The sequence below is a fragment of the Macaca thibetana genome, chromosome 20 (genome assembly GCF_024542745.1).
Source record: "Macaca thibetana thibetana isolate TM-01 chromosome 20, ASM2454274v1, whole genome shotgun sequence".
Taxonomy (NCBI): Eukaryota; Metazoa; Chordata; class Mammalia; order Primates; family Cercopithecidae; genus Macaca; species Macaca thibetana.
In genome coordinates, this window is record NC_065597.1 from 11,112,135 (window position 1) to 11,123,889 (window position 11,755).

The 11,755-nt window shown below is 57.0% G+C and overlaps 2 protein-coding genes across 6 annotated transcripts; both read right to left on the reverse strand.

The window, feature by feature from the left end:
• Positions 1-1,691: 1,691 nt before the first annotated feature.
• PSMB10 (proteasome 20S subunit beta 10) lies at positions 1,692-4,767 on the reverse strand. Its single transcript, XM_050773301.1, has 8 exons — positions 3,904-4,767; positions 3,605-3,692; positions 3,421-3,518; positions 3,169-3,309; positions 2,788-2,903; positions 2,618-2,676; positions 1,997-2,148; positions 1,692-1,862 (listed from the first exon to the last, which is right to left on the reverse strand). Exons 1-8 carry the CDS (start codon positions 3,957-3,959, stop codon positions 1,751-1,753), a joined length of 822 nt encoding a protein of 273 aa, XP_050629258.1. The 5' UTR covers positions 3,960-4,767; the 3' UTR covers positions 1,692-1,750.
• Positions 4,768-7,040: 2,273 nt separating this feature from the next.
• On the reverse strand, positions 7,041-11,544 carry LCAT (lecithin-cholesterol acyltransferase). 5 transcript variants are annotated; one of them, XM_050773295.1, is made up of 6 exons: positions 11,391-11,544; positions 10,495-10,651; positions 10,300-10,415; positions 10,111-10,206; positions 9,803-10,027; positions 7,041-7,637 (listed from the first exon to the last, which is right to left on the reverse strand). In XM_050773295.1, the coding sequence occupies exons 1-6, from the start codon at positions 11,542-11,544 to the stop codon at positions 7,063-7,065; spliced, it is 1,323 nt and encodes a 440-aa protein (XP_050629252.1). In that variant the 3' UTR covers positions 7,041-7,062. The 5 variants fall into 5 exon arrangements, with proteins under 5 accessions (XP_050629252.1, XP_050629254.1, XP_050629251.1 ...); XM_050773297.1 differs by having other exon boundaries at positions 10,495-10,628; positions 11,391-11,472; XM_050773294.1 differs by having other exon boundaries at positions 10,111-10,415.
• Between the last annotated feature and the right edge of the window lie 211 nt (positions 11,545-11,755).

Genomic DNA, 11,755 nt, shown 5'->3' on the forward strand with positions numbered 1-11,755 from the left:
TACAAAAAATAGCTGGGTGTGGTGGCGGGCGCCTATAGTCCCAGCTACTCAGGAGGCTGAGGCAGGAGAATGGCGTGAACCCGGGAGGCAGAGCTTGCAGTGAGCCGAGATCTCGCCACTGCACTCCAGCCTCGGTGACAGAGCAAAACTCTAAGAAAAAAAAAAGATGAGGCCGGGCGCGGTGGCTCAAGCCTGTAATCCCAGCACTTTGGGAGGCCGAGACGGGTGGATCACGAGGTCAGGAGATCGAGACCATCCTGGCTAACACGGTGAAACCCCGTCTCTACTAAAAAAATACAAAAAAATAGCCGGGCGAGGTGGTGGGCGCCTGTAGTCCCAGCTACTCGGGAGGCTGAGGCAGGAGAATGGCGTGAACCTGGGAGGCGGAGCTTGCAGTGAGCTGAGATCCGGCCACTGCACTCCAGCCTGGGCGACAGAGCGAGACTCCGTCTCAAAAAAAAAAAGAAAGAAAAAAAAAGATGAATTAATGGATAGAGAGATGGATAGATGATAAAGCAAATATAACAAAATACTATCAGGTTCAATATATAACTCTACTTTTCTGTTACATTTACAAATATTCATAATAGAATGTTGGGGCTCAGGGAGCAGTCAGCGGCCCAGGGATGTCCAGCCTGGCATAGACCCTCCCTGGAGCCTGGGCCGACTCTCCCTGACAGTTCTGAAGCTGCAGTGGTGTTCATCTGTTTGTTTCACTAAGGGCAGGATGCTCTTGCTGGCACCCAGCAGCCAGGCCTGAGACTCAGCAGGGGCCCAGCAAAGGTTTGTTGGAGAAATGTGTCCTCTCTCCCCATGTGAGTCCTGTGAGCCTTCTTAACCCGGAAAACTTGGAGTCATAAGTCCAACATGTGCAGACAGAAGCCAAGCTTCAGGTGAGCAGTGCAGGCATGCCTTGCCATCTGAGGGGAGTTACCGGTAAAGATGTGAGGTTGAGAAGTGCTTGGTGAGAACTTGCCTTGGAGTCAGGGAGTGGCTCCTCTTGTCAGCACTTTAGCCCTCAGTGAGGCCTTACTGAAAGGTATGAGCTTTGTCCTGGGCCACTGAGGAGCCATGGAAAGTCCCTAGGAGGGGTCATGGGGTCTTTTGTGTTTTACAAGTCTCCAGTGGACTAGAGGGCAAGAGCAAGGCAGTGGAGTGATGGGGGAGCCTCCAAGGTGTGGAGTCAGAAGGAAGGTTTGGATGGAGATCAAGCCTGCAATGCTGGCCAGGGCTGGGGTTCTGGAGCTGTAGGTGCCTGAGGTGATGGGTGAAGAGCATCTCTTAGGCCAGACACTAGAGCTATGGGAAGTAATGGTCCCTGCAGGGACGCCTTAGCTACAGAGCCCTGCTGGCTGCCTGCCCACCCTACTCCACTCAAGAATGACACAGCTGCCGGGCGCGGTGGCTCACGCCTGTAATCCCAGCACTTTGGGAGGCCGAGGCGGGCGGATCACAAGGTCAGGAGATCGAGACCACGGTGAAACCCCGTCTCTACTAAAAATACAAAAAATTAGCCGGGCGCGGTGGCGGGCGCCTGTAGTCCCAGCTACTTAGGAGGCTGAGGCAGGAGAATGGCGTGAACCCGGGAGGCGGAGCTTGCAGTGAGCCGAGATCGCGCCACTGCACTCCAGCCTGGGCGACAGAGCGAGACTCCGTCTCAAAAAAAAAAAAAAGAATGACACAGCCATCTGTTTAACTGTATTTTCTGGGTTTATTCCCCCTTGTTCCAAGCTCTAAGCCTCAACCTATTTTACTCCACCTCCATAGCCTGCACAGTTTCCTCCACTAGCTCCAGGGTTAGTGGCTTCACGGTTTGGGTCAGGACAGCTGTGGTTCCAGGCACAAAGTGGTAGCGGCCAGACCTGGGAGAGAGGAGGGACGGCCTCTGAACATGGGCCTGTCATGTGGCCCATCCCCTTCTTGCAGCCCTCCATCTCCCCTGCTGCAGCCCCACACATCCCTGTGGTACCCCAGCACTCACCTCTCCAGCACTCACCTCTTCACGGGCTCTGTGGGTGAGCTCAGTGTCCGCAGCAGCTTGGCGCCAGTCTTCGTGATCACACATGCGTCCACATTGCCCCCGGAGCCCAGGTCACCCAAGATTCCGGCGGTGATGGCTTCCACCAGCAGCCCCTGAGCGGCCTCTAGCTGCGGTGATGAGTGTGTGAGGCCTGACGGGCCCTCTGCTGTTAACTTAGGCTACAGCCTGGGGACTTGCCTGTCCACTCACCCAATCTGGTCTTGCACCCCAAACCCCCACTGTGTTTCTCCCTCTGAGCCTTAGCCACCTCTGAGGCAATATCACCTGCTTCCATCCCACCCCAAACAAAATGTAGGCTCCAGACGTTGATATAAGTGTAACCCTACTGGTCCTTCCCTCCGCCCTCGGCTCCAAAAGATCCTCTGTGAGCTTCGACTTCTCCCAAACGTCCAGGCTTTGGTATTGGACGGTGTTGTGCCAGGACCGCACTTCTCTGCCCTTACTCCACTCACCCTTCAGTGGTCACCACCTCCAAGCCTTCCCCCACCTCCACACCGGGCTAGGGTCCTGTGCTCCCCCAGCTCCCGGGTGCACATCCCACCAGCGACCACATAGTCGGGGACAGAGGCCGCTCACCGTCATGTTCGGCTGGAACCGGTCTTCTAGTACCGCCAGGGCCTCACCCTGGCCAGAGCCTGAAGGCAGGAGAACCATCTGAAGTCAACCGCTGCCACCCAGTTTGGAGTACAACCGTGAGGCCAAGGTCACAGGGGCAGGGTTCGAGGAGAAGGGACAGAAGTGCTCACCCAGGGCTGTGAAGGGCAGACGGCTGTAGGAGCCATGGGGATGCACGCTGTAGAGCTGCGGTCCAGTCAGGTCTACGCCGCCCACGATCAGCGATGCACCCACGTGGCCCCGGTACCTGCTCGAGGATGGGCGGGGTCGGTCACAAGCAGGGGCCTAGGCCCCGCCCCTCTATGCCTCCGCCCTTAGGTACTATCCCCGCCCCTTCCTGTGATGTGGCGCCCGATGACTGACATAGCCTTTTCCGATAGCCCAGCTTCTCTTGGGCTGGCCTCTTCCGGTCACCTGGCCCGTCGCGGCCCCGCCCCCTTTCTGTCCCGCCTTCCATCGGCCCCGTGCCGGCAACGACCCCTCCCGGGATCCTGTTAGCCCCGCCCCCGCACCGGAAGAGCGTCTGGCACAGGACGCGAGTGACCGTGGCCACGCGGGGCTCTCGGCCCGTGGATAGCGCGTGTAGCTCCATCTTGGACGCCACCATCCTTGTGGTCATCTCGGCGTCAGCGGCTACTCCAGCCCCACAGCAGCTGAGGGAAAAGGGAGGATCGGTGTGGGCAGGGCTGGCACGTGCCGGGACCGGAGTGGGAACGAGGGGGCCGTTCTCTTTTGCGTGAGGGAACTGGGCTGGTGAGTCTCACTAGATTTTGGGGGCGATGAAGTGGATCTTCTCACAGCTCTTGTCCGCCACGACCGAATCGTTAGTGGCTCGCGTGTCGGCGCCCAGAATGACTCCGTCCTGAGGAGAGGGAGGGACCGCAGCCTCAGTGCCTGCTCGATACTCCCGGCTCCCCTCCAGCTCCCCTGTCCTTCCCCGCTGCTCACTTGGAACACAAGGCCCGCGATGGTTGTCCCGGTCTTGCGTGCATGAGGGACCTTGAGCCCCGGGAGGACGCGTTCCAAGGATGCATTTCTGGAAACGGAGGAGAGCGCCCAGGTTTCGGCTCTGCTTCCAGTACCCCTGTTGCTTCCCCTAACCTGGTCCCCGTCTCCCTCATCTTCCGGGGTAAGCCTGGAACCCAAGTCGCCCAACACACCCTCTCCCACCCCCAGCCAGGAAAAAAGGCCACGACCAAGCAGAGGTGACTCAGGAGTGATCGTCCCCTCACCAGCCCCCGCTTCACCTTTGGCAGTTCTCGAAGGAGAAGCCCCCTCGGGGCTCCAAGGCTGGCTTCAGCATCTTGGGGCAGGCAGAGCGGATTAGGGGTCGCGGGTGGATGAGTCGGTCAGACAAGTGGGGCCAGTGAGGAACTAAAAAGTCCTCTGCTAGGCTCGACGTCTGTCCTTCCTGCTTTCGCTTTCGCCTTTACCCTTCAAAGGCCCGTGGCGGTTTTCTGCATCTTGTCTTTCACTTTCGGCTTCACTTGTGGCTCTGAGCATTTGGAGAACTGGGGGATGTCCCTTGCTGTGCCCTCTGTGCTGCTCACAGGGTCCTCTTTTGGATAGAGATTCAAATCTCTTCCCTTCTGGACATTGTTCAGGTCCTCCTCCCCCTCCATCTGAGCCCCCTGCTCTTACCCTAGCCTCAACTCTGACCTCCAGTCCCAGCATAATAAAGCTCTCAGAGCCTTGGCCAAGTCTGCATTGTTGCTGGCCACCCAGTAGCATCAGGCATGGCTGACTTTTGTTCCTTGTCACCTTTCTTCCAACTCTTGCCTCTTGTGTTGCCTTCACTCCTCTGTGAAACCTCAAACACAGGCTCAGTCCTCAGCCACAGGGACCCTGGTCTTTCCATCTTCCATCTCAGGTGACATCTTCCCCCTCTCAAGAGGGGCACCATGGGTGCTGGGTTCCACTCACGGCCAAGCCTTGTTATTTCACCTCCCCAGTGACCTCTTATCTGCACACATCTTTCTCCTAGCACTTCTCGTCTCAGCTAGCAACCTCTCCCACCTGGACATCGCACTGGCCTCCCTGATTACCTTGCGATTCTTGCCCCCTACCTCAGGCTACACCTTACCCTGCAGAGAGCGGGTCTTTCTGAATTGGAAATCTGGTCACACTCTTTCTCTGGTTTAAACCCTTCAGCAGTCTGGGCCTGGTGGCTCACACCTGTAATCCCAGCACTTTGGAAGCCCGGGAGTTCGAGGCTGCAGTGAGTACGGATCATGCCATTGCACTCCAGCCTGGGCAACAGACCCCATCTCAAAAGGGGAAAAAAAAAGACTTAGGTTTGAGCCTAAGAGCAGCACGCAGCTGCCAAAGGGTTTACTTTTTTTTTTTTTTTTTGAGACGGGGTCTTACTCTGTTGCCCAGGCTGGAGTACAGTGGTGCGATCTCATTTCACTGGAACCTCTGCCTCCCAGGCACAAGCACTCTTCCACCTCAGCCTCCTGAATAGCTGGGATCACAGGCACATACCACCATGCCTGGCTAATTTTTTGTTTTTTTTTTTTTGGTGGAGATGGGGTTTCACCATGTTGCCCAGGCTGGTCTTGAACTCCTGAGCTCAGGTGATCCACCCTCCTCAGCCTCCCAAAGTGCTTGGCTTACAACCATGAACCACCATGGTTGGTTGTGCCTGGCCTATTTTACTTTTTTTTTTTTTTTTTTTGAGACAGAGTCTTGCTCTGTCACCCAGGCTGGAGTGCAGTGCCGCGATCTCAGCTCATTGCAAGCTCCGCCTCCCGGGTTCACGCCATTCTCCTGCCTCAGCCTCCCGAGTAGCTGGGACTACAGGTGCCCGCCACCACGCCCGGCTAATTTTTTATATGTTTAGGAGAGACGGGGTTTCAGTGTGTTAGCCAGGATGGTCTCGATCTCCTGACCTCATGATCCGCCCGTCTCTGCCTCCCAAAGTGCTGGGATTACAGGCGTGAGCCACCGCGCCTAGCCCACTACTTTTTTTTTTTTTTGACACAAGGTCTTGCTGTTGCGCAGGCTGGAGTGCCATGGCACCATCTTGGCTCACTGCAACCTCAGCCTCCCTAGAAGATTTGACTACAGGTGTGGCCACGCCTGACTAATTTAAAATTTTTTTTTTTTTTTTTTTTTTTTTTTTTTTTTTTTTTTTGAGATGGAGTTTTGCTCTTGTTGCCCAGGCTGGAGTGCAATAGCGTGATCTCGGCTCACCGCAACGTCCACCTCTCAGGTTCAAACGATTCTCCTGCCTCAGCCTCCTGAGTAGCTAGGATTACAGGCATGCGCCACCATGCCTGGCTAATTTTGTATTTTTAGTAGAGACGGGGTTTCTCCATGTTGGTCAGGCTGGTCTCAAACTTCCGACCTCAAGTGATCCGCCCGCCTTGGCCTCCCAAAGTGCTGGGATTACAGGCATGAGCCACCACGCCCGGCCTAATTTTTTAAATTTTTGTAGAGATGAGGTCTCACTATATTGCCCAGGCTGGTCTCGAACTCCTGGGCTCAATCAAGTCAAACCCAAGTCTTTACAGTGGTCCATTACTCTTCTTGTCCCTCTGACTTCAGTATAGGCACTGCCTCCTCTGGGAGGCCTTTGCTGACCCAAAAGACTCAGCCTCTTGTGCTCCCTAAGCTTTCCTCAGAGCATTTAGCTTCATTAGTAATTAAACTTTCATTAGTGAAATGATCTGATTAATGGTTGTCATTCCCAGATTCAAATTCTAAATTTTTTTTTTTTTTTGAGACCCAGTCTCTTTTTTTTTTGAGAGTCTCACTCTGTCGCCCAGTCTGGAGTGCAGTGACATGATCTCAGCTCACAGTGACCTCCATCTCCCAGGTTCAAATGATTCTTGTGCCTCAGCTTCCAGAGTAGCTGGGACGACAGGCGTGCGCCACCACACCTGGCAAATGTTTTGTATTTTAGTAGCGATGGGGTTTCTACCATGTTGGCCAGGCTGGTCTCAAACTCCTGAGATCAGGTGATCCGCCTGCCTCGGTCTCTCAAAGTGCTGAGATTACCGGCGTGAGCCACTGTGCCTGGCTTCTAAACTCTTGTGGCCCTGTCATTCACCCAGCACTCAAAAGGCTGTCCCACTTGCCCTTTTGGGAGCTGGGAGGGACAGCTCAAATCATCCCCTCCCTGTACTCCTCTGACAGGGTTGGTGGATGCAGCCAGCTCCAGTCCCCACGCCCAGCACTGAGGCAGGCCTGGTGCACGCTGCCTAACAGCTCAACCAGGAGAGTGGACAGCTGCACATCTAGGGTGCCCACCTCAGTCCCAGGCCTCAGCAGAGCCCATCTTGCCCCACTCTGCACAGCACTGAGCCTGTGGCTGGTGATGAGTGAAACCTGGTGTGGGACTCTAGTGCCTCCCTTCAACCTGCAATATACACATCAGGGCTTACGGCAGCAAAGGAAGGTCTTTATTCAGGAGGCGGGGGCTCTGGGCTGGCAGTCAGGGATGCAGGGGGACCCTGGCGGTAGGCACCCAGCAGGATAGCATTGATGTGCTCCAGGGTCTGGTTGCTGAAGACCATGTTGAGATGCTGTATCCCACGCAGGGGCAGCAGGTGCACGGGCTGCGGCTGGCGGCCCTGCCAGAGGCCACAGAGCTCAGTGCTGCGCGTGGCCACTGTGTCGTCACCGTCCTCATAGAGCACATCCACAGGGTCCGTGTAGGGGAAGCCGTGGTCGTAGATGTAGGTGCGGGGTGTGGGCAGGCCCACGCCATAAAGACAGTATACTTCCACGCCAGGCGCTGGGAGGCCTGCCAGGAGGTCACGTGACTGCAGCCACATGTACCAGCCTTCCTCAAAGTGCAGGTCTGCAAAGAAGCGCTGGAAGTCACGGCCTGTGTAGTTGAAGCTGGGGGTGGAAATGAACACGTGGTCCTCAGGCCAAGCCATGCGAGAGGGAAACATCCAGGGGGAGGTGGTCGTTATGCGCTGCTCCTCTTTCAGCTTGATGCTGGACATGATGGGGATGCCCTGGTTGTCACCTGTGGATAGGGAGCAAGGTGGGACAGGGAGCCAGGCCTGGCTACCCCTGGCCCACAACCTGCTGAGTGTAGGCTCAGCCAGATGCTCACTCTTGCCCCTGCCCAATCTAGACATAGACTCTAAGCCACAGGCTTGAGAAGGCCTGATATTCAATGATGCTCAGTGTCGGCTTACTCAGTGAGAAGCTGTTGGGCAGAGCTGTAGGGCTTCAAAAGAAGGGCAGGGGCAGGCACCATGGCTCACTCCTGTAATCCCAACACTTTGGGAGGCTGAGGCAGGAGGATCACTTGAGGCCAGGAGTCCAAGACCAGCCTAGGCAATGCAGTGAGACCCTGTCTCTACAAAAAAAAAAAAAAAAAAAAAAAAAATCAGCTGGGCATACTGGATTGCACCTCTAGTCCTTAGCTACTCAAAAGGCAAAGGCAGGAAGATTGCTTGACCCTAGGAATTTAAGGTTACAGTAACTATGATCATGCCACTGCACTGTAGCCTGGGTGACAGGACGAGATCCCAGCCTAAAAATAAATAGGGCTGGTTATGTTGGCTCACGCCTGTAATCCCAGCACTTTGGGAGGCCGAGGCAGGCAGTTGACTTGAGGTCAGGAGTTCAAGACCAGCCTGGCCAACATGGGGAAGCCCCGTCTCTACTAAAAATACAAAAATTAGCCAGGCATGGTGGCACATGCCTGTGATCCTAGCTACTAGGGAGGCTGAGGCAAGAGATTCACTTGAACCTGGGAGGCGGAGGTTGCAGTGAGCGGAGATTGCACTACTGCATTCCAGCCTGGGAAACAGAGTGAGACTCCATCTCAAAATAAATAAACAAGTATTTTGTAAAAGGCCCAGCACAGTGGCTCACGCTTGTAATCCCAGCACTTTGGGAGGCTGAGGCAGGAAATCACTTAAACTCAGGAGTTTGAGACCAGCCTGGGCAACATAGCAAGACTTTGTTTCTACTAAAAAATAAAAATAAATTAGGTGTGGTGGTGCGTGCCTATCGTCTCAGCTACCCAGGAGGCTGAGGCAGGAGGGTTGCTTGGGCCAGGGAGATTGAGGCTGCGGCTATGATCGTGCCACTGCACTCCAGCCTGGGCAACAGAGTGAGACCCTGTCTCAAAAAAAAAAAAAAAAAAAAAAGGCCGGGCGCGGTGGCTCAAGCCTGTAATCCCAGCACTTTGGGAGGCCGAGACGGGCGGATCATGAGGTCAGGAGATCGAGACCATCCTGGCTAATACGGTGAAACCCCGTCTCTACTAAAAAATACAAAAAACTAGCTGGGCGAAGTGGCGGGTGCCTGTAGTCCCAGCTACTCTGGAGGCTGAGGCAGGAGAATGGCGTGAACCCGAGAGGAGGAGCTTGCAGTGAGCTGAGATCCGGCCACTGCACTCCAGCCTGGGTGACAGAGCAAGACTCCGTCTCAAAAAAAAAAAAAAAATGTAGGCGGGGCTTCCTGAGGACGGGGTGTGTGGGGATGGTGGGTGAGGCCCGGGATGTGTGGGGATGGTCAGGGCAGTGCTGGCTGTCTTCCCTTGGGCATGTGTCTCTCTGCTCCTTGTGTGGCTTGTGCTGCATTGGGGGCCACAGAGTTGTGCTCCAGAAAGGGAGAAACAAGATGGTGTCTGTTTGGCATTTATTGGTGGTGTCTGATGAGTGTTTCTGTCCAGACTGTGTTTCTCTCTCCAGACCAGCTCCCACGGTACAGGGGGTGGGGAGTAGGTGGTAGCTGTGTCAGTGCTGGGCCCTGGTGCCACTCCCTAGGGAAGGGCAGGCGGGGCTCCGGGGGGTCTGGCCCTAGCTCTGGCAGACCCATCCTCAGTAAAGCACATCCCTCGGCAAAGGCGCTCCTGCGAGCAAGCGGAAGGCAGGCAAGGGTTGGGTAGGCAGGCTCTGGGGCTACAAGGAACAAACCTGGGGGCAGATAGCTGGGGTTCACTTTCTGTTTTCACTGCCCTTTTGCCATCACTGACACAGACTCTGGAAGGAGCCACCCTAATTGCTCAGGCCAGGGTCACTGCTCTGGAGGCCAGTGACAGCGAGCATGCCTGCCCAGGGGTGGTAGATGGCACCCCCAGAGGCCACCGTGAGCAGGAGCCGCAATGAAGGCAGGCCCAGGATCAGCTTCGTCTCACCCATCGCTGGGCCTAAGTGGTCGAGGCCTTCTCACCTGAGGCCAAGACCAGCATGGGCTTGATGGAGCCGCCCCAGGGAGCCCCAAGAGAGATGAAACCATCGATGAAGTGGTCCTTCCAGGCCTGGGGCTGGCGCAGCAGGAAATAGAGCAAGTGTAGACAGCCAAGGCTGTGGCCAATGAGGAAGACAGGCTTCCCATAGGCAGCGTGCATCTCCTCCACCAGCCCTGCGAGCTTGTGGTAGTACTCCTCCTGCTGGCCTGCAGTGGGTGGGAGGGGTCAGGGCAGTTGGGGTCCGGGGCACCTGCCCCACCCCAAGCTGGTCATCCGTAGAGACACTCACCGGGCTCCAGCCGCCAGTCATAGGGGGCGGCACGCACAGTCTCGTCCCGCACGTAGCCGTTGTTGACCAGGTTCTGCACCAGTGTGTGCAGGTACCCTGTGGGGGGAGCAGCAGCACCGGGGGCTGGGCCATGCCTGCTGCGGGCCAGCACCCCAGCCTGGAGCCCCAGCCCTGCCCTCTGACACAAACCTGCCAGCTTGCTACTGTCCAGGTACTCCACAGAGTAGGTCTTGCCAAAGCCGGGGACGCGGATCTGGACACCGGGGGCGTTGGACACAAGCCCAGAGCTCCGGTTGTAGACAACCCTGCAGGGCGGGGGTGCCACTCAGCAGCCAATAGCCAAGGGGCAGTGTGTCGGGGCTGGGGCGGAGCACATGGCTGTACCTGGTGTTATCGATCCAGCAGTCTACCCCGAGGGGTAGGAACATGTTGAGATCCAGCCAGATGGTGAAGAAGTCCTCTGTCTTGCGGTAGCACATCCAGTTCACCACATCTGGCTTGTCTAGCTTGGCTTCTAGCTGATTCCCCAGGCAGCCGGGCACTGTGAGTAGCGGCCCTCACTCTGGACTCTGGATTCCCCCGGTGACCCTTACCCCAGTCACCCCAGATGCTGCAGTGACTAGACCCACCCCCAACCTCCCACACCCTCAACCCTAGGTACAAAGCACACTTACCCTCCCCTGCTCACACCCCCTCTCCCCGCTGTCCCCCCAGTAGCCAAAGCCCAGGCCTCCCTGAGGAAGGAAAGGTGCTGAGGTGCTGAGGCCAAGGCCGCTGACCCCTGCCTCTGCAGAGCAAACACCCAGCCTGGCGCTCCTTTATTTCCAAAGTCCAGGGTGGGAACAGATAGGTCTAGGGGCAGGGGGGCTGGGCTTAATAGGGGCCGGGCATGGATGGGCCTCTCCTGCTCACCGGTCCTGGGCTGGGCATCTTGTCCTTGGTGGGTGGGGGCCAAGGAAGGAGTGGTGGGGTTTGGCCCAGAGTCTGGTGTGGCTGTGGCTGACCACAGCTTGTGATGCCCCAGCCAAGACCTCAGGCACATCCTGTCCCCCACTCCGCCCCCCTGGGGTAGGCAACTGGGAGACACGTAGTCGGGCGTCGGGGAGAAGGGAGGTCATTCCTCTATGGGACAAGCTTTTGGCCCCTCCCCACACCAAGGCAGGTACTTACACCGGGGCTTATGCAGGGCAGAAGGGTTTTGGCCGGGTCAGCTGCCAGGGGCTGGGGCCCAGGCTCCCCAGGGTCTGGCGTTTTGCATCAGGGGCCTGGTGGGGGCTTACCGAGGATGACGGGCCGTGTGTGGTTACTGAGCTCAGCCTTGGGCGTGGTGTGCGGGGGGAAGAGCACATTGAGGAGCCAGAAGGGGGCGGCAGGAGGGAGCAGCAGCCCCAGCAGCAGCGGCACCCACTGCCATGGGGAGCCGGGCGGCCCCATTCCAGCCCTGGTGCCTACTGCCAGAGGAAGCGGCACTGGGCTGGCCTTATCTGGTGTGGGAGTGGGAGGGGCCCTAGAGCCAGTGGGAGGGACGGCCTGGCCAGTGGGGGTTGTGGCCAGAGATTGCCGGAAAGGGGCACAGCCTTAGGGAGCCGGCTCTGGGCCTGGGTTCAGTTCCGCCTTCTTCTCTTGGCGCCAGGGGAAACAGAGC